At 41.1% G+C, this 18508-nt stretch overlaps 1 protein-coding gene across 1 annotated transcript; it reads left to right on the top strand.

Moving 5' to 3' along the window:
• Window positions 1-1860: 1860 nt before the first annotated feature.
• On the top strand, window positions 1861-18283 carry LOC112573688 (angiotensin-converting enzyme-like). Its single transcript, XM_025254267.1, has 16 exons — window positions 1861-2098; window positions 4044-4209; window positions 5047-5240; window positions 5530-5688; window positions 8592-8679; window positions 8992-9136; window positions 9303-9316; window positions 9701-9892; window positions 10831-10928; window positions 11680-11849; window positions 13768-13892; window positions 16203-16301; window positions 16443-16587; window positions 16720-16818; window positions 17076-17198; window positions 17325-18283. Exons 3-16 carry the CDS (start codon window positions 5049-5051, stop codon window positions 17587-17589), a joined length of 1914 nt encoding a protein of 637 aa, XP_025110052.1. The 5' UTR covers window positions 1861-2098; window positions 4044-4209; window positions 5047-5048; the 3' UTR covers window positions 17590-18283.
• The last annotated feature ends 225 nt before the right edge of the window (window positions 18284-18508 follow it).

Genomic DNA, 18508 nt, shown 5'->3' with positions numbered 1-18508 from the left:
TATGGATTTATTGACAAATATACTATTTTAGGGACTTATCTCTCTGGTCTAATGTTTTGTAGACAAATGCCGCTAACGAACGAACGATAATTTTTGTTGGTTTGGCCGTCGGCCCATATGAAGAGGCTAGCATCACGTGACTTGTTATTTTGCTAGTTCGTTAAATAGAAAAAAAAAACTTACTTCAGCTATACGTGTTAAAGATTATACAAATAAAGATTAGTATATCACATCCAAAATCCTCCGTTCTAATGCTTTGTAGAGGTAAATAGCAAAGCGATGTGTTAACCCTGGATTATTAGATTAGATATTTTCATAAGTTAGCTCATTAATAAACAAAGAAGAAAGTGAGGGACTACAAGTGTCACCTTTTTTGAGGCCTCGAGGACAATCAGAATATTCAATCAAATCAGCTTCTATACGGACACGTGCCTTGACGACACTATACATACAGCACATTAACGTTTCCCATATACACCATTTTATGCAAAATGCGCCTATTTATTCCTATTTATCGAGTCAAATGCCTTGCGAAAATCTATAAATGATACATACTGGTTTCTTATGTTGAGCTAGTTTTCCTATCATAGCCATTAATACAAATATATGGTCTATTGTATTACAATACTTCTTAACCCGCCCCGGCTTTTCCCCATCTGAATTATTCCTTCTATTTAAAATAGAACTGTAGATTTTACGACATATATTCAACAGAGAAATACCTCTATAGTTATCTGGCTGGCTTATGTTAACTTTCTTATGGAGAGGTTGAATTATGACTTCTGTCCACGCACTTGAAAGAAGATTATGGTCAAACAAGTAGTTGAAGCATGTAACTAGAAAGGGGATTATGTATCAAAAGTGTGTGTGTGAGAGAGAGAGATAGAGAGAGACTGTGTGTGAGAGAGTGTGTTTATATTAGAAAAGTGTGTGGGTGTGGGGGGTGTCTGCACGCGCGTGTTTGTGTTCGCTCTTAAGATTTTCATCGGTCTTGTGTCGTGTAAATGCATGAAAGCAAATCCACCTGATAAAAATAGAATTTTAACGTTTACACACACATGCCTGCAGAACTAACAGAGCGTGCATGGTCTCTCGCGTCAGCACTGCTGGATCACGTGACCTGAGTCACCAGTCCATGACGGTCGTTGCAGCGAAGGAGTGAGACAGCTGAGTAAGGCATTAGTTTCGCTGGACAAAAAATTTCGGTGCCTGTCAAAAAGAAAGATGAAACCCGCGAGAGTAAGTAAGACAGTGGAAGAAAAATTTATAAAAAGAGTGAGAGACCGCGAGAAATACACAGGGAGCTATTTATGATAGAAAACGGGGCTAAATATTTAAGGTTAATAGACATAGGAACAGGGGCCTCTCTTGTCGTCTTCCACAAAAGCCTTTCATCTTTATCGCCAGAGTGACTGACTAGATATCATCCACCCCAACCCCGTTGTGCGAGTTTGCGGAAGACCAAAATCTTTCATCGACGACAGAAGCAGCGCCGCAGCAGCGAGAAGACAGAGGTAACGAAAGAAAAGGCGGCTCCGTCAAGGGGTCTGGCAAAGATATTCGACAAGATGGTCTGGCCGAGTTTCGGTAACAATAAGGCTTTCAGCCGAGAAAACAACATCCTGCTCAATGTCTGCTGGTGTAGGTGTACGTCGCCAACAGACTCTCCTTTCTTCGTCTATTCTTGTTCCCGCCTCGCACACAGACACATACTTTCTCATATGTATGAAGAAACACCGTCGTATAAATTTTAAAAATGCCAACTGTGGATTCATTTCTGGTGACTCTTCCATGTGTAATGTTATTGGCAACAATAGAGTCAAGCTTATGCCTGAGCATGGCCTCTGTCTCGGTAAGACTTTGATATCCCCGAGGACAAAGAGCGTGGTGATGGCTGTGACAGTAGTGTGCTGACTGTGGCGAGAACAACACTGACCTGATTGCGAAAGCGAGGACAAGTACACCTAGCATCCGTTCCCCTTGTGGCAAGGAGTCACTTGGAATAAACAAGCAAGCGAACGGTTAGTCACCCAGGTTCACGGTTCACTTGGTCCACCCAGGTTATTCTCCTGGTCGGGCGTTCCCTACACCATCGCAGGTAAATTAGCTGTTTGTGTATCACCTAATTTATCGTAGATAAACAACCTGTCGCAATTGTTTTTGTTAATTTTTTTTATTAATTTTGCTGATATGCCGCAGCTGTCGGTCAGATTTAATTTGACGAGCTGGCTTCAGAAACCTGATATTCAGATTATGATGGGATTTTTTTAGCAAGCCTATCTAGGGGTCACCGTGACTGGCATCTGTGATGCTGACAGGAAACCCAAACCGACTTCCCTCTACTTATCTCAAATCTCGTCCACTGACATGTTCACTGGTAGAAAACGAAGAGCAGGATTGTATCAAAGTATGGACATCCTTACAATCAGCAGAAAATATTGTACGGCCATTACTTTCTTGTTTACAACTGTATAGTTCGTCAACTATAACGAAACTGCTTTTTGGGTTTGTAAATAAAGAGACTGTGACTTTCTAAAAGCTGAAAAAATTATAACTGGAGACATGTTTGTAATGTGTCTACAAAAGTACTCAACTCTTTCAGAGCGTAGTGTGTGTGTCATGGACATCGGATCTGTCCTGCTGACTTCATTTTTGCTATTTAAAGAAGACAAGCTATTTATACTCAAGTTGATAAGTGAATGCACTTTCTTGCAGAACTGCGCACATCAGCCAGAGATCTCTTACAAATTTGTCCTCTACCTTACACGACATAAACAAATTGTTGTGTGTTAAGCAGTCATGAGAACCACCCAGTGACACCTTCCACCACACATCCTTCCTGTCACCAGCTCCCCCACCTGCAGCTCTCTTTTTTTTTCTACACATCGCCGTCTATTGAAAACAATAACCCGGGGAAGGTTGGGGGTGCGCTAATATATACACACACCCACATCTTTCAGCAGCTGGACGATTGGCTAAGTGGTCACGTGGTCTTGCGGATACAAGTGAGAGTACACACAGATGGCGCTACCACGTCCCTCTGAAAAAAAATATGCAGCCAGGGATGTTTTCCGATCTGAGTATTTGCGACAAAAGTTTCTGTCACTTGTGACAGGAGCCATTCCCTGGATGATGGCTGAGATGCTGTCACAAATCAAGGTCCCTGACGGCAATTTTTGTAATCAATCAGAAGTGTAGATTGTCTAAAGGGTAATTCCTCCACCCCTCGAAAATTGTAAACAGTCTTTTATCAGTTTTCACGTTGTTTATATGGCTAACAAACAAATACCTAATACCAGTGATGCCCAACCTTTTTCGGCCTGCGGGCCATATCCATTTCGGACAGCCGTGTCGCGGGCCACTTCACCGCAAAAATACAAAAAGGAAAAAAAAATAGAGCAGATACCATTTTTTATTAGAAACAAGTTGTACTTACCATTTATTATGTAGTAATTAGTGGGATATTTGAAGTTGTTTTCCCGAAACCAACTTCTGAATGTCCGGCCTCATCGTAGAGACACCAAGTCGGAGCACTGAATCGAAATGTTCGTCCATCGAAAAAAAAAAAAAGATTGGGAAACGCCCCTACGTGGGGATAAATACTTCTTCTTCCCTTTTTTTTCGTTTTTTAAGGTCTTCTTTTATTACTAACATGCCGATTTCCTGCACTGTGGGCAGAAGTTTCGCGGGCCGGATGGCACCGCGTCGCGGGCCGAATATGGCCCGCGGGCCGTAGGTTGTTCATGCCTGCCTAATACAATCGTCTGCTACATGCATCTGTTACTATTTAAAATTAGAAACTGAACTCATTTTTAACATGAACATTTATCCACAGATTAGTCAAAAAACAAATTTTCCCAAAAAAATTATGTGATTAAATTTTGAAATAGGAAATAAAGAAATATTACCTCTAGCGATTTGGTTTTGAAAAACATGCATTCTAAGACTTACAAATATTCTGTTTCAACAGACCAGAACACCGCCCCAACGGCCATTGAATAAATATCATCTGAGATCCTGCTTTTATAATCTGTTAAATACAGGCCACAGACCTCCCATCCATGAAGTTTTGTCCCTGTGTGGTGCAGATGAAAACTTGTTCTTGAACCTTTTCACACAGGTGAGACTCGTGAACTGACAGACAGTCGGGTGCCTCCATTGCACCGGCGACTCCTCCCTCGGGTGGACAACGAGAACTGTACCGGCCAGGTAAGTCTGGATAAAAACAAGGTCTTCTTTATTTTCACTGTGCTTAGCATGGCTTTTACCTCTTTAGACAGTTATACTGGGAGATTATTCCTACTTTCTATTCAGGATCCATTAATGGTGTTTGTGTCGAGCTGTAGATGTCGCTAGGATCACACACAAGATGAAAGAAAATGTGAAGCAGGGCACAAGAAACTTTAATGACATAACCCACTGCACAGTTTGGACAGTTGTCATGCAATTTTAAATGGATCTGAAATGTTTATGTATCTTTATACAAGATACAACAGCCTCGGTATCAGAGATACGTAGCCTTATCAACACAATGATACGCCGTGACGTGTTCAGCAAGCGTACACCACGAGAGGTTTATTTTAAAAAAAAAAATACAGAAATATGACAGAGATAATTTTTAATGTAAAACAGCTAGACAAGCCAACAGATTTACGGATCTTTGTCACAAGAAGTGAAAAACAAACAGTGATTAGCGATTTCACGAGTCACACGCTGCGGTTGTGCCACCTTTCTCTACTGAAGCTGGCAATTGCTGTAAGTTCACATCCTGCAAAACATTAATCATTGGACTACTAGCTGTGATAGGTAACAGCTTTGTTAATGTGACTGGTGGGGAATGAGAGAGAAATGACATTTCATGTGACAGAAAAAGATGCAAGCTGTTGCCAGCGTGCAAAACAAAACAACAATACAGTCAGCGCCATCTTTGTTTATTTATATATAGAGAGGCCAGGTAATTGTTTCTTGCTACTAACAGCTTGCAGTACTCAATAAACGATGGTTAGACATAGACCCACGCAAAGCTTCTGTGTTCATACGTTCCAGAGATGCTTCTGTGGTTGACATCGCTGGCAGTTGCCTTGACCTTAGTTGGAGGTCAAGGTAACAACAGTGACGTGGAGGAAGCGAGTCTGTTCCTGGAGGAGTACAACAATGTTTCGCAAACAACATTTAACCGAAACATGGAGGCTGCCTGGACCTTTAACACCAACATTACCAATGAGAACCAGAAGAAAATGGTACGCGTATTTTTTCTTTTCTCTTCTTTCTCTAGAAATAAATGAACTGATATTCATTATAATTAGTAAATTACTGGAGCATCCAGTCGCCATCATTGCCTCCTGCTTGAGTTTTATCCACAACCTTTTTTTTTTCTCTCACAATCTCATATCTTATGTTGATGTTTACAAGCACAATATCATGTACTTGTATAGAGCTGGGACAGTTCTTTGAAGAAAAAAAGAAGAGACTGGGTTGTCGGTTGCATTTGATTGCTAATGAACAATCTGCTGTTGCCTTTTCTGAAAGGTCGAAGTTCAGCTTGAGACGGACCTGTGGCAGCAAGAAATGGCTAACAGGGCGGCTGCCTTTAACACTTCTGCCTTCAACGCCACAATGCAACGGCAGTTCTACAAGATCAAAGACATCGGCACGGCCGCCATGACTGACCATGGAAAGCTACAGAAGGTGAGAGTTCACATTCATGTTCACAGGTGTAGTTCAGACGCGCTCACAGGCAGTGCCGGGCGACAGGAAGAGACTGTGAAGTTAAAAACTCAACGAACTGCCAGTAAATCACAACTAAAAAAAATTATAAAGGGTAGAGAGAAATTAATTACTATAATTATTACAAAATTGTAATTGCACGCTTCCAAGGTTTTCATCAGGCAAGAAATCTCGATATATCTCAGTTGTGGGGCTTTGTTTGTTTGTTTTTTGTTTTTTGTTTTTGTTCTTTTTTTTAGAGAGAGAAGGCTTCAGTACAGTCTCTCTTTATCACAGTTTATTCTGCTTTCCCGTGGCTGCTATCTTGGCATGTTTGTGTCCCACTTTCCATCTCCGCCCATTTCTCTTCTCAGCTCTTCTAGACGTCTGGGTGACTTGCATCCGCTTCTCCCTCCCTCTCCCTCTCCCTCTCCCTCTCCTCCCTCTCCTCCCAGCGATTCAGCCAACCAACCTTTGACTATTTTCTTGTCGACTCTCTTTACATCGTGTCTATTTAACGATGTACGTGTCCTCGTGAATAGAACTTTGGAGAACTTGTGTGACTAGAACAATATTTGCAGGCCTCCGTGTTCATGTTTCTCCAGCTCCCACGCGGTCCATGTTCACGCAAAATAGTTGGCGGTTATCCTGTTCATGCCAAAAAATACAGATATGTCGTCGGCAGGATGATAAGCGATACTCGGGCATAAACAAATACATTCCGACTGCATGAGCAACACACATACACGCACGGTTATGCAATGGAGCACTTAACCTCCTGTTTGAAAATCTCTTCTTGAACCGTTCACTGACTCAGTGTGTTTTTGTGTAATGATGCTTCTGGTCCTGGAACAACCAGTTTACATTGTGGCACAGTGTGTGTAGTTCCTGTATCATGATACACTGCATGCAATATATACACCTACACACATATATACACCTACAACCCAAGCTCCAAGCCACGTATACACACCGGTGTACGGGCTCAGTGCAACACCTGTCACCCAAGCAACAGACGGCAAAGGTAATGACGAAGATGTCACAGATGACTCTAGGCAGCACACCGTGTGAAGGTAGACACAATGTCAACCCTGACTGTTGTTTGTACAGTCTACAAATGACCTCATTACAACTACCCTGACCTTAGTTTGGTTTACATCATTTAAGAAATCCTTATTTTTAGACAGTCTGCAAGCAGGGTTAGGGTTAGGGTTAGGGTTAGATGTCCTCCTTGGGGTGAAAAAAAAACCAAGCCATACAGCGTGTACTGTTTGCTTAGAGTAAGAAGCCTCGACACTGTTTACCCTCTCGGCAAACTTTGTTGACATTGATTTAGAGATGTCTTACAAACAGCGATGGAAACATTTGTTTTCTGGTAAGTTATACGATCAGCGGTCCACCGTATATAAGTATCACTGGACGTGTGGTATTCGTTCTTTTCCATCACAGACACAAAGCGATTCTTTTACTCCTCGTTGTTCTGAGATCTTTCTTCTCTCCCTCCATCCCCCCTTCCCGTCCCTCCCTTTAACCTCTACCTGATAATTCCTGAAAATGGCACGATGACCAGCAATAAAGTTCTATCTCTACGAGACATAAAGTTAGGGAACCACTTGAAGTGCTTTGATGGGCTTCTCGAAGGGTTTGCCAAGCAATGCAACTTGTGAACAATCGTCTCTTGAGCGAAGAGAAAAACTGCAAGTAGAGGGCTGTGACATCGGGAGGGGAAGGGTTAAGTGTTGTTTGTGGTGGTTGCTTCTGGTTGGTTTTTGTTTGTTGTTCTGTGTGTGAGTTTTTTGGAGCAACTTTCACCCAGCTGCGAGAAAATTTACTGTCGCAGCTTTACAAAGTAACTTTGAAAAAATTCTGCAAGATGGTGTCCTGGTGTCCAGATGACAATGCCGTGAGAAAAGACGAGGACAATGTCCCCACCCGGTAATGGAATTTATGCTGATCACAATGGTCATTGCAAGACAACGTGGGGGGCTATTGTTGCCCAGAAGTACCGTTACAAAAGTTCCCCCATGGTTGAACCTTATCTATGGGTCATGAATATGTCATGGTACTCACCACTGCCACACACCGCGTATTTATGTATTTTACAGAAGTGTAAGTACCTGAGTAAGTACTGATGTGCGTGTGGACCATAAACGTATTCTAGTTCATAAACCATGATGACGAAAGGGATGTATGTACTATATAGATATATGGTGACTATGTAGTGATGTACATAGTGATGTATGAGAAGACAGAGAGGGTTGTAAAGTGAGTTGAGGACGACAATAAATTTTGAAGTTACCGTTTTCAAGAGGTGAAGGGCTGTTGTGTCTGACGATGCCATTTCTCGATAACAGAAGTCAGAATGATGATTTTTTTTTAATGAATTGACGTCATCATAACAAATCAATCTATCTGTTTATCTATTTTCTAGCTGTTTTCTACGTTCTATCTATCTCACGTGATATACATCCAGTCATACAAGGAGAAGTATTTATGCACTTAGCACGCAAAGTCATCTGTCTGTCAGTCTCCCCATCCATCGCTCTCCCGTCCTTCCCCCTTGTGTGTCATCCAATGTCGCTTGTACACACCGAGACACTGAGAATATATTTTCAATCTCTTCAAAGAGAAATGTTTATACAGACGGAATGACTTGTCAAATAAATGGTATAATTTTTCCTATTTACATTTACCTATTAACCATTTTTTTTGTTTGGTTGGTTGGGGTTTTTTAGAAGTTGAAGCTTGGTAGCAACTATCTCAAATTTCCGGCAAAGAAGAATTAGGGTTTCAGACCGAGACAGAATAACACATTGTGAACTGTTTTTCAGTCAAAATGTTTGTCCAAACATTTGCACTTTTAACTTCTTGTCATTACATTACAGCTGAATGAGGTGCTCTCCGACATGGAGTCCATATACAGCACCGGCAAAGTGTGCTTCGCTGAGAACGACTGCAAGCCACTGGACCCAGGTATGACCAGCAACGGATTTTATTTTGGGAAAAATGTTCGTGAAAGTCTTCGCAAAATGTCAAGCATACCAAATATCTCAAGAATAACTTCAACATTAAGATATGACTTTGGAGGCAGCACGCGTCTGCACTCACGGAAACACAAAAAAAAGATGTGCATCATCATCATCCATCAAATCATCCATCATCCACCAATCATGATGATGTGCATGGCGGTAGACTGCTGTCTGGCTGGCGAGGACGATGCCAATTTTTGTGAACAGTGACGTGTCATAAACACAGAGCAGTGACCTGCACGTGCTTTTGCTGCAGATATCACTCGTCTGTTCGAGACTTCCAGAGATGAACAGAAGTTGAGGATCGCTTGGAAAGGCTGGCGGGACCAAACGGGACGCAAAATGCGGGACCTGTACACGACCTTTGTGCAGCTGAAGCAACGAGGGTGTGCAGACTTTGGGTAGGTGATAGACTTTGGGTAGGTGGCAGACTTTGGGTAGGTGGAAGACTTTGGGTAGGTGGCAGACTTTGGGTAGGTGGCAGACTTTGGGTAGGTGGCAGACTTTGGGTAGGTGGCAGACTTTGGGTAGGTGGCAGACTTTGGGTAGGTGGCAGACTCTGGGTAGGTGGCAGACTTTGGGTAGATGGCAGACTCTGGGTAGGTGGCAGACTTTTATTAGGTGGCAGACTTTGAAAAACCAAATCGACTGTTTAGTAGAAGATTTATTTCAGGAGCTTGTAATGGTACCCTGGTGGCATTTTTGTGGTTGTATGGAATGTAGCATCATATTCATTATTTTAAATGCAATTTTAGCGATTCATTTACCTAATGGCAGAAAAATTTTCCTGCACAAATATTTTGAAATTATTTTATGTTTTTATCTAGCTTTATTTATCGCCCATACACTTCCTATTCTTTGTGTACTCACACGTCTTATGTCACATGACCTAACCCTGACAATGGTGAGACTGACCTACATGTGTTTGAAGCATTCATTTTGTGTGTACCCGTGTGTGTGTGTAGGGTACGCCGACACGGGTGCGTATTGGAGGTCATGGTATGAGATGGACACCTTCGATCAGGAGGTCAAGCGTCTGTTTGAACAGTTGAAACCGTTGTACGAGCAGCTGCACGCCTTCGTCAGACAACGCTTGAAGAAGCAGTACGGAGCCGCCATCTTCCCTCAGACTGGTCACATCCCTGCACACCTGCTAGGTAGGTGTCCGCCAGCAACACCCTGGTATTGTGGGGTAGGCTGGAGGTCCACCATCAATAATTAGCTGACATGTCCGAATGTCAAGTTTTGATCACAAACTATATTTAAAAGAAAAAAATATCGTCACGTGACTATACTTTCTCTCTCTCGCGCGCACCCACACACAAAAACACACGCACAACGGAGAATGAGGATGGGGAGGAGGGAACAAAAATCTCACATAAGAAGAATGTACAATGGGATGACTTTCACACTACAAACAAAGCAGTCTACACACACGCTTCTACTTGTCTGGGTTTCGGTTGCGATAACCGATCTGTTGCAGGTAAGCTAGAGGCTTGTGGTGATAACCGTGGCGATAACAGTTGACGGTTAGAATGCCGGCCATTGTCAGCCTCCGGTCTGTTAAACGAATCTTTGTTTTACCGTCTAACGGGACATGGACAGTTGTCGCTCGTCAGAAGATCTTGAGATGTTTCTGGAAATAACAGAGCGGTTCAGTGCGTCACAAACACGAGGTTATTCCGGAATCCAGAAGTAATTATTCGGCCATCTTAGAAGATACAACAGAAAACTGAGACACGGAAAACAAAACAGGGGGTTACTATTATTTCTGACAAGACATAAACCACATTTTCTTGCTAATATGGATCATACATATACAGAGTTTAGAATGCCGGTAAACAAAAAGATTGGCGAGGGGAACTAGCACAAGACTTTTTCTGTGTCTAGGACTGAATGCTGCAGAGTATCGCAGGTTGAGAGAAGTCAGAGGCCATTGGAACGAAACAATGTGAAAGAAATTTTTATTTCTTCACAGAAATTAGTGTGCGTGCATGATGTAATACACAATAAAGTTTACACAGCATGGAACTACTTTGCTTTTCTTAACAGTATGTACTTAAGAACGTGTTCATTCAGACTGAAACTTTTTCAGGAAACATGTGGGCGCAGTCCTGGAACTCCCTCCAAGATCTCCTGATGCCCTTTCCGTCCAAACCTATTCTAGATGTGACTGAAGAAATGGTCAAGCAGGTGGTCTGCACTTCCCTCTGTCCTTTCACTGTCATCTAGTTTGTCTTGTCCTAGAAAATTGGTACAAAAAAAATTCTTCTTCTATGTTTTACATGAGTGATCAGGTGGTCAAGAAAGATGGCGTACCTCGGGTGTCATTATTATACAGTGCTTGTGTGTTATCATGCTATCACCAGGTGAAAGAGATAAGAGCTGTCAAGTGTTATGTATTATATTGACAACTAATTACTGGTAACAAGCTAGTCATTATATCCTGCAGTCTAAGAAAGGAGCAGGTTTGTGATGCCGTGGTCGAGATTGAGATAACAACAGGTTTTGATACTTTGACATCTAATTAATATGGTTCAGGTGCATTTTTGTTGAAAAAAAAAGTTTTGATTTTAAGTAAATTAATGTTTTACACTACCCTTACCAAATTTACGCTTAAATAAATTAGAACAACTCCATTTTCTCAAATGGCATTTTTTAGTAACTTTTTCAACAATCATTGATTACAATCAAAATTTCATCACAGCCTAAAAACATATTTCAGATAGTTACTGTAAACTTGATTATTCTTTCAGAAAATCTTACTAAAAATCTTTAAAACAAATTTTATACTAGAATAGACTGTTACTTCAATTGTAAAAAAAAAAAAAAGATGACCGTTGAAATGTATAAGGGTAATTGCGTATCTTTGTTTTATCGAGAACTGTCATGTAAAAAAAAAAATACTTTTAATCATTGTGTTTTGTTCCTTCTGTTTTTAAAGAAATATACACCTAGAAAAATTTTTGAAGTGTCAGACGATTTTTTCAAGTCACTGGGTATGATCGAAATGCCTTTTGAATTCTGGAACAAATCCATGCTGGAGCGACCTGCCGGTCGAGAGGTTGTGTGCCATGCGTCTGCGTGGGACTTCTACAACGGCCGTGACTTCCGGTGACTGTTTACGATTTTTCTTGTCACCTATTGGTGCTCTGGGTTAATATAAGCTAGACTTAGGGCATCTATTTTGCATATTGAGTTGATTTAGATTCATCGAGAGAGCGATATTAGCTACATAAGTTCCTGGGGGAGGAAGAGAGCACTTGGTTACTTACAAGTACTCGTGTTACTCACGTTACTCACCACGCACTTGTGTGATCAGGAACGTGTGGCCGGAACGCTGACTATCAAACATCCTTTGTGCGCATGACAGAACCTCATGCAAAAACGATGTAAATCCTTCAAACAGTCGTGGAACTGAGAGGTTGGGAGCGGGGAGGTCTCACAAATTTTCCAAATGCTCAGTGACCATTAAGTGTTACTACGAGGAGAAACACTGGCTCGAGGGAATATATACTATGTACCGATCGACGAATTAACATCTGTAATGGTCTTCTCTTGATGGTGCGACTGGTCCGAGAACACCAAACCGCGCATGTGCACGCGCTTCCGCTGATCTGCCCAGCGTTTCCCAACGCACATTCGTTCTTGCGCATGCCCACACCGCAAGCAGGAAGTAGCTGTGGCTTCGCGCCGAGTACTTGACCTACTTATGAACAGGTAGACAGCTGTCCATCCACGAAGATCCGCGACTGATAAAAGTAAAATAAACGTACGATAGGACTACGTCCATATTTTTTTAAAAACATTGTTTATTTTAAATAACTAAAAACAATAATATTATCGACATTATTTGCATCTACATCAGTAACAGCCCCTTTGATTTCCAGCGTGAAACAGTGCACAGAGGTAACCATGGGTCACTTGTCTACAGCCCATCATGAAATGGGGCACGTGGAGTATTACCTACAGTATAAACACCTACCCGTTATATACAGGCGGGGGGCCAACCCAGGTACCTGCTTATTGCAGTAAACAGCATCCTGTGATTTTTGTTTTCTCTAACACACTGCATGCAGAAGTTTGCATGCGAAGAACATTTTTTTTTCTATTAAAACACTCTTTTGCTTTTTTCAAGCGCTTGTTTTGCGTAAGAAGTCTAAGTCTGTAAGAAATTCCTGTTCATCAAGTATTTAAAAAACAATTTATAATTGTAGGAATCCTAATTTCACTTGTTCTTTTTCTGTCACGACTTGGTCTGGGTGTAAGTGGCTAGTCATATAAGTTACATGAAAAGAACTCAGAGCTTGAAAGGTGATGAGTTAATTTTGATCGACTTTCGTTTCGGGCTAACGGTCCGCGTGCAGCTTGCGATCCGGTGGCGTAACGGTCAGCGCTTGTCACAATACAGAGAGAATTGGAGGTCCGAGGTTCAAATCTCGTCTCGGACGTATTCTTTCTCTTCGTGTAGCATCTGTTTACAGGCCTGATGCTGTGCCGTGATATGTCGCTGGCTCAGCATAAACACCTTTGCCTCATCCCTTGTGTAACTTGAAAATTCTTTTAATGTGTGAAGTATGTTATTCCATGATAGAGGCATGCTTTTGTATGTGTTAGTGCATGCGTGCATGCGTAGATGCTCCCACCTCGACCAAGTGTGCATGTGTGTGTGAGAGAGAAAGGGTGGGGGAAGGAAAGAGAGAGAAAGGTTCACTTTTGAAGTTTTGAGTCAACATTTAAGGTGGCCCACAAGAGCAGAAGAAAAGTGGGTTGACTTAAACATCTCAAAAGGGAAACACTCGATGTCAGCAACAGACTTGCTTCCTTTCGAATGTAAAACTTCTTTAACCGATTTTCATCGTGGTCGTACCTTCTGTGTTATCTCTGGGGGAATCTCCGTGAAATATCTAGCATGCTGAGTGCAGTCTTTAACAGATTTTATTTAGAAAAAATTATCAAAACCGTTCCTTAGAGTTTGAAGACGAAAGCAGAGACTTGTTGTGGAACTAACTGGCTGCTTGTTGACTTTCAGTGTAAAACAGTGCACTGATATCACAATGGACCACTTGTCAACCGCTCACCACGAAATGGGTCATATCGAGTATTTCCTCCAGTATAGGAACCAACCCCTGGTCTTTCGCGATGGTGCTAACCCAGGTACGAACAGAGGGTATACAGGTCAACATTCGTTATTTACCTGACGAGAGAGTCCCAAACATGTCCTCACATATATCAACCCCATCACCTTGTCCTGTGACCTCCTACCCTTCACCTTGGGTCGCTAACCTCCCAACGGTTGTTGCCCTTCACCTCATGATTTGTGCTATAATTAACCCACTGAGAGGGTCTTCAGGAAAGTGTATGGTGCTGACCAACTAACCAGTTAACATTTGACCTCTGTTGAATTGGTTCCTATCGCTGGTCCATATCTACGGCAGTTCTGATGGAAGTAGTGGGACATGGCCTTTGACCTGTCAGCTGTTAATTACAATTTGTGCGTTAACCCCTAAAAGATTTGGACACTAAATCACAATCGGTTTATTGAGAAAAAAAATTCGCAAATAACAAAAAAAATAAATAAATAAATAAAAAGCAAAATGAAAAGCAATTCGAAAATAATTCACCCAAACTTTGAGTCAGAAGCTATTTTAAAGTAATGATTTCATGGTGAGCGCAGTTACTGACACAACATTGAGCAGACAAGAGGTTCCTGCTAACAATTAAAGGAATAAGCCAACCCAAAACTTACATACTGTGCTACATTTAAACATATTGCAGAAGCAGTGTCGACCATTTTGGTGGAGAGAGTAGTTTGACATGCGACAATAATTGGCTGTCATCGCTTTTCATGTTTTTTGTAGCATCTAGAGTCTAGATAAGTATAGAGTATCGCACAGATAGAGATAAGTATAGAGTGTAGCACAGATAGAGATAAGTATAGAGTATAGCACAGATATACATAAGTACAGAGTATAACACAGCTATAGATAAGTATAGACTATAGCACAGATAGAGATAAGTATAGAGTGTAGCACAGATAGAGATAAGTATAGAGTATAGCACAGATATACATAAGTATAGAGTATAGCACAGAGTATAGAGAGTCGTTTAGTTTTTCTCGCTTCGCTTCGCTTTGCTGATCTATATCCTATTCACAAAGTTTATTGCAGTAATTAATAAATAGTCTGTTGAGTTGTTTATGTTGATTCTTCAATAATTTCTTGCTCCAAGAATGAATGCAGCAGCGGCTGAAGACGTACATGTAAGTTAAGTTCTTGGCTAATAAATGCACTTGGTTGTTTACATCATTCAGAACTTTCTTACACTGGTTATATATAATAAAAAATTATTATCTTACAGAGAGAGAGAGGTGTGTGTGTGTGGCGTTGTGAACGATGCTTTACAAGTAATCTTCATTATTACATTGTTTAATACCGATTTTTTTGGTTTTTGTCGGAGAACAATAATGCACGTTTCATTGAGAGTTTAAGGCACAGTCATTGTACAAATGAACTGTCAAAGTGCAAGTGAACATCAATCCTTGACATATTCCTGCATGTAAATATAGCACTCGCCACACTTAGGCACCGAATCCCGTTTTCCGGACTACACCCACTTAATGGCGGCCTGCAACTTGTCAGCATCGTCAGTCGCCCCGGGCAGTCAAGTGCTCTTACAAGAAAAGACAAAATAGCAAAAGTGGCTGTTACAGATTAGGAAAGATGTCGTTGGAGTGTTCTCTGCGTCTTACCAACAGATTTCAAGTGTAGACTAGCATAGGAGGGCAATGGAGGTGTTCACTAGAGGAGACAAACCACACTCGTACTGTCGTTAGGAAGCTGATTATGTAAAGCTGAAGCTTACACTGGATCGAAGGTTCTATTTCAGATTCCAAATGTGTATTCTAAACATTTTCTACTTCCAAACACTTCTTGCATGTTTGATATTTCTTTGTATTCCCTGCACTTATGTATCCGCTTGTGCTAAAGCTGCTGTTTCATTATTGCATTGGTGCATGTAGCAAATATTATTTTAACGACTGTCTTGTAGCTGGTGGTACCATGAACATGTTCAGAATTTGTTTTTTGAAATTAAAATTTTTATTAATGCATGGGAATGTTCTCTACCACGCTGGCCTATCACCGGCAATGCTTATGCATGCATCTCATTATTATGTTTAATACAGACTACTTTAATATTTTGTTGATCTCCATTTTCACTGCTGTAGTGAAATTAAAATCAGTTCTCTTAAATAATTTAATTGTAAGCATTGTATTCAAGAACATTTTTTATCGTAAGCGCGGACAATAACACTGAGTTAAAAGGAGATTATGACTGGCATTTAATCTCGATGTCTTTACTTTATGATTGGATTCTCTCAAAAAATGATAAAATTGTTTATCGAGTGCATCCGCGTCCAAATAAATACTAAAATATTTATCTTAATTTGTGTTTCTTGTCGGTCAGGTTTTCATGAAGCAGTTGGCGATGTCATTTCGCTGTCCGTAGAGACACCGAAGCATCTGAACAAGATCGGTTTGCTTCCGAACTATGTCGAAGACAACGGTAAGATTTATTTGAGTTTGTGCATGACTGTTGTGCTAGAATGTGGCGTGCTGGCGGGTGGTGTGGTGTTAGTGACAAGTGTTTCGATGTGTGTCGAATTTCAAATAACATACTGTCGCTTTCAATTCTTGTTTGTGACAGAGACCGATATCAATTTCTTGATGGCGATGGCTTTACAAAAAATTGCCTTCTTGCCCTTCGGTTACCTCATAGACCAGTGGCGCTGGAGCGTCTTCAAAGGCGTAACAAAAGCTTCTGATTACAACAAGGCCTGGTGGAACCTCAGGTAACACAGAAAAAAATACACATGGAAAAGAGTAACAGCATACTCTCTTCATCTCCATCCTTAGTGTGTGTGTTTGTGTACGTGCTGCGCAATGTGCAGTAAACCCAAACTACATGTCTTTCCTTCTTGCAGGTGTGGTCTTCAAGGTGTGTCTCCACCAGTCCCAAGGTCTGAAGAGGACTTCGACCCTGGCGCCAAGTATCACATTCCTGGCAACACTCCCTACATCAGGTCTGCTGACAAGGAATTTTATGCCGCTGTCAAAAAATAAAATAAATAAACCACAATAAAAAGACTTTTACGACGACAAACGCATTTCTCTTTGTCTATGTGCACACCTCTAAAGTCTCAAGCTGTATACTCGTGGTGTTCGAGTAGTTTACTGAAGAAAGGCACCCTACTTCCACATCCCACAAATATCGTTCTTAATTGATTCACTTGTTCATCTTTATTTCAGATAGGAACATGTTTATTTTTATCATTTGCAGATATTTTGTGAGTTACGTGCTACAGTTCCAGTTTCACAAAGCCCTGTGTGGTATTGCGGGTCATAACGGTCCCTTGCACACCTGTGACATCTATAATTCAAGTGCAGCGGGTCAGAAACTCAGGTAACTAGTCTGGTTGTGAAGAGTTGATTAAGCGATTCGTAATCCCCGTTTTTCTGTTTTTTGTAATTTCTAACATTTTGTAATTTCTGGGTGGCACTTACATTCTGTGTTTTCTCTCAATTCCAGTGCCATGCTTAGCAAGGGATCATCTCAGGTGTGGACAGAATCTCTGAAGGAACTGACAGGCCAGACTACGATGAGCGCACAGCCTCTAATGGATTATTTCCAGCCGCTCCTCGATTACCTCCGTGCTGCCAATGGCGACGAAGTGGGTTGGTCTGATGACTGCCCCTCGTTTGCCGATCCTCTGTCGTCAGCTGGTCATGTCAGACCTCTTGCTGGACTTACATTCAGCCTCGTTATTATCGCTCTGGCTAATTACTTGGTGTGAGGCGCGTGGGATGATGGATCAGACGAATGAGACGATGTTATTAAATTATCAACTTTAACGGGGCCACAAGGCTTCGAACAAGGGGATGGTGATTAGACTAAATCCTTTGAATACTGCTTTTAAAATGCTAAATCAAAAGGGCGGTATGTTCATTTTTGCGTTCTCTTTCCTTTTCTTCCTCCTTTCAGTCAAATTTTCTATATGCAGAACCAGAACTGACAGTATCGTTAATACAAGTCAATAATGACACCTTTGTCAAACTCAAGAATTAGAGTAAATTCTCTTATAAGTTCTTTCAATGTAAACAGAATTACTTCTTTTTTTTTATATCGTGCTTTCATTAAATACACGGACAGGTGTTTTTGGTTAGTATCTGTATCCTTTACGGCAAAGCGTAATGCATAATAAATCTTTATATCTCCATGTGATTACCGGGACCAAATGACGCGTTTAAAGCTGACATGGCTTCCCAAAGTGATTGAAATGAAGTTTTACTCTTTTAAGTCCAAATTCAAATCCATTCTGATGTCATGAAGTATTTTATATATTTCTGTCATTAGGCTGTACAATATGCATAAACACGCAGCAAAACAGATGTTTGATATATTTACAATTAACATGATTGTAAATCAATTATGCAATGCAAGGATTAAAATGTTTACTTGGAATATTATAAGAGTATTTCAATTGAAAACTGAATGTGTCCTTACGTGAGAAATCATGGTCTGTGATCAAATTACTTCCTATATTTCGCTCCCTGTATTTCAGTGAAAGCTTACATGGTTGTTTCCCCTCACCTCTCTCCACAGTAGCAAGTCTCATTAGCAACGGATAGGAAAGGCAGATGAACTGCATGAACGCTGCGGCTAAACATAAAGCAGGAAACTCATGTCTAACACCATAGTTGTGTCCAATATTC

This window comes from Pomacea canaliculata, linkage group LG10 (assembly GCF_003073045.1).
Source record: "Pomacea canaliculata isolate SZHN2017 linkage group LG10, ASM307304v1, whole genome shotgun sequence".
Lineage (NCBI taxonomy): Eukaryota > Metazoa > Mollusca > Gastropoda > Architaenioglossa > Ampullariidae > Pomacea > Pomacea canaliculata.
Note: the sequence above shows the minus strand (reverse complement) of the source record. Positions and strands in the feature narration are given on the sequence as shown.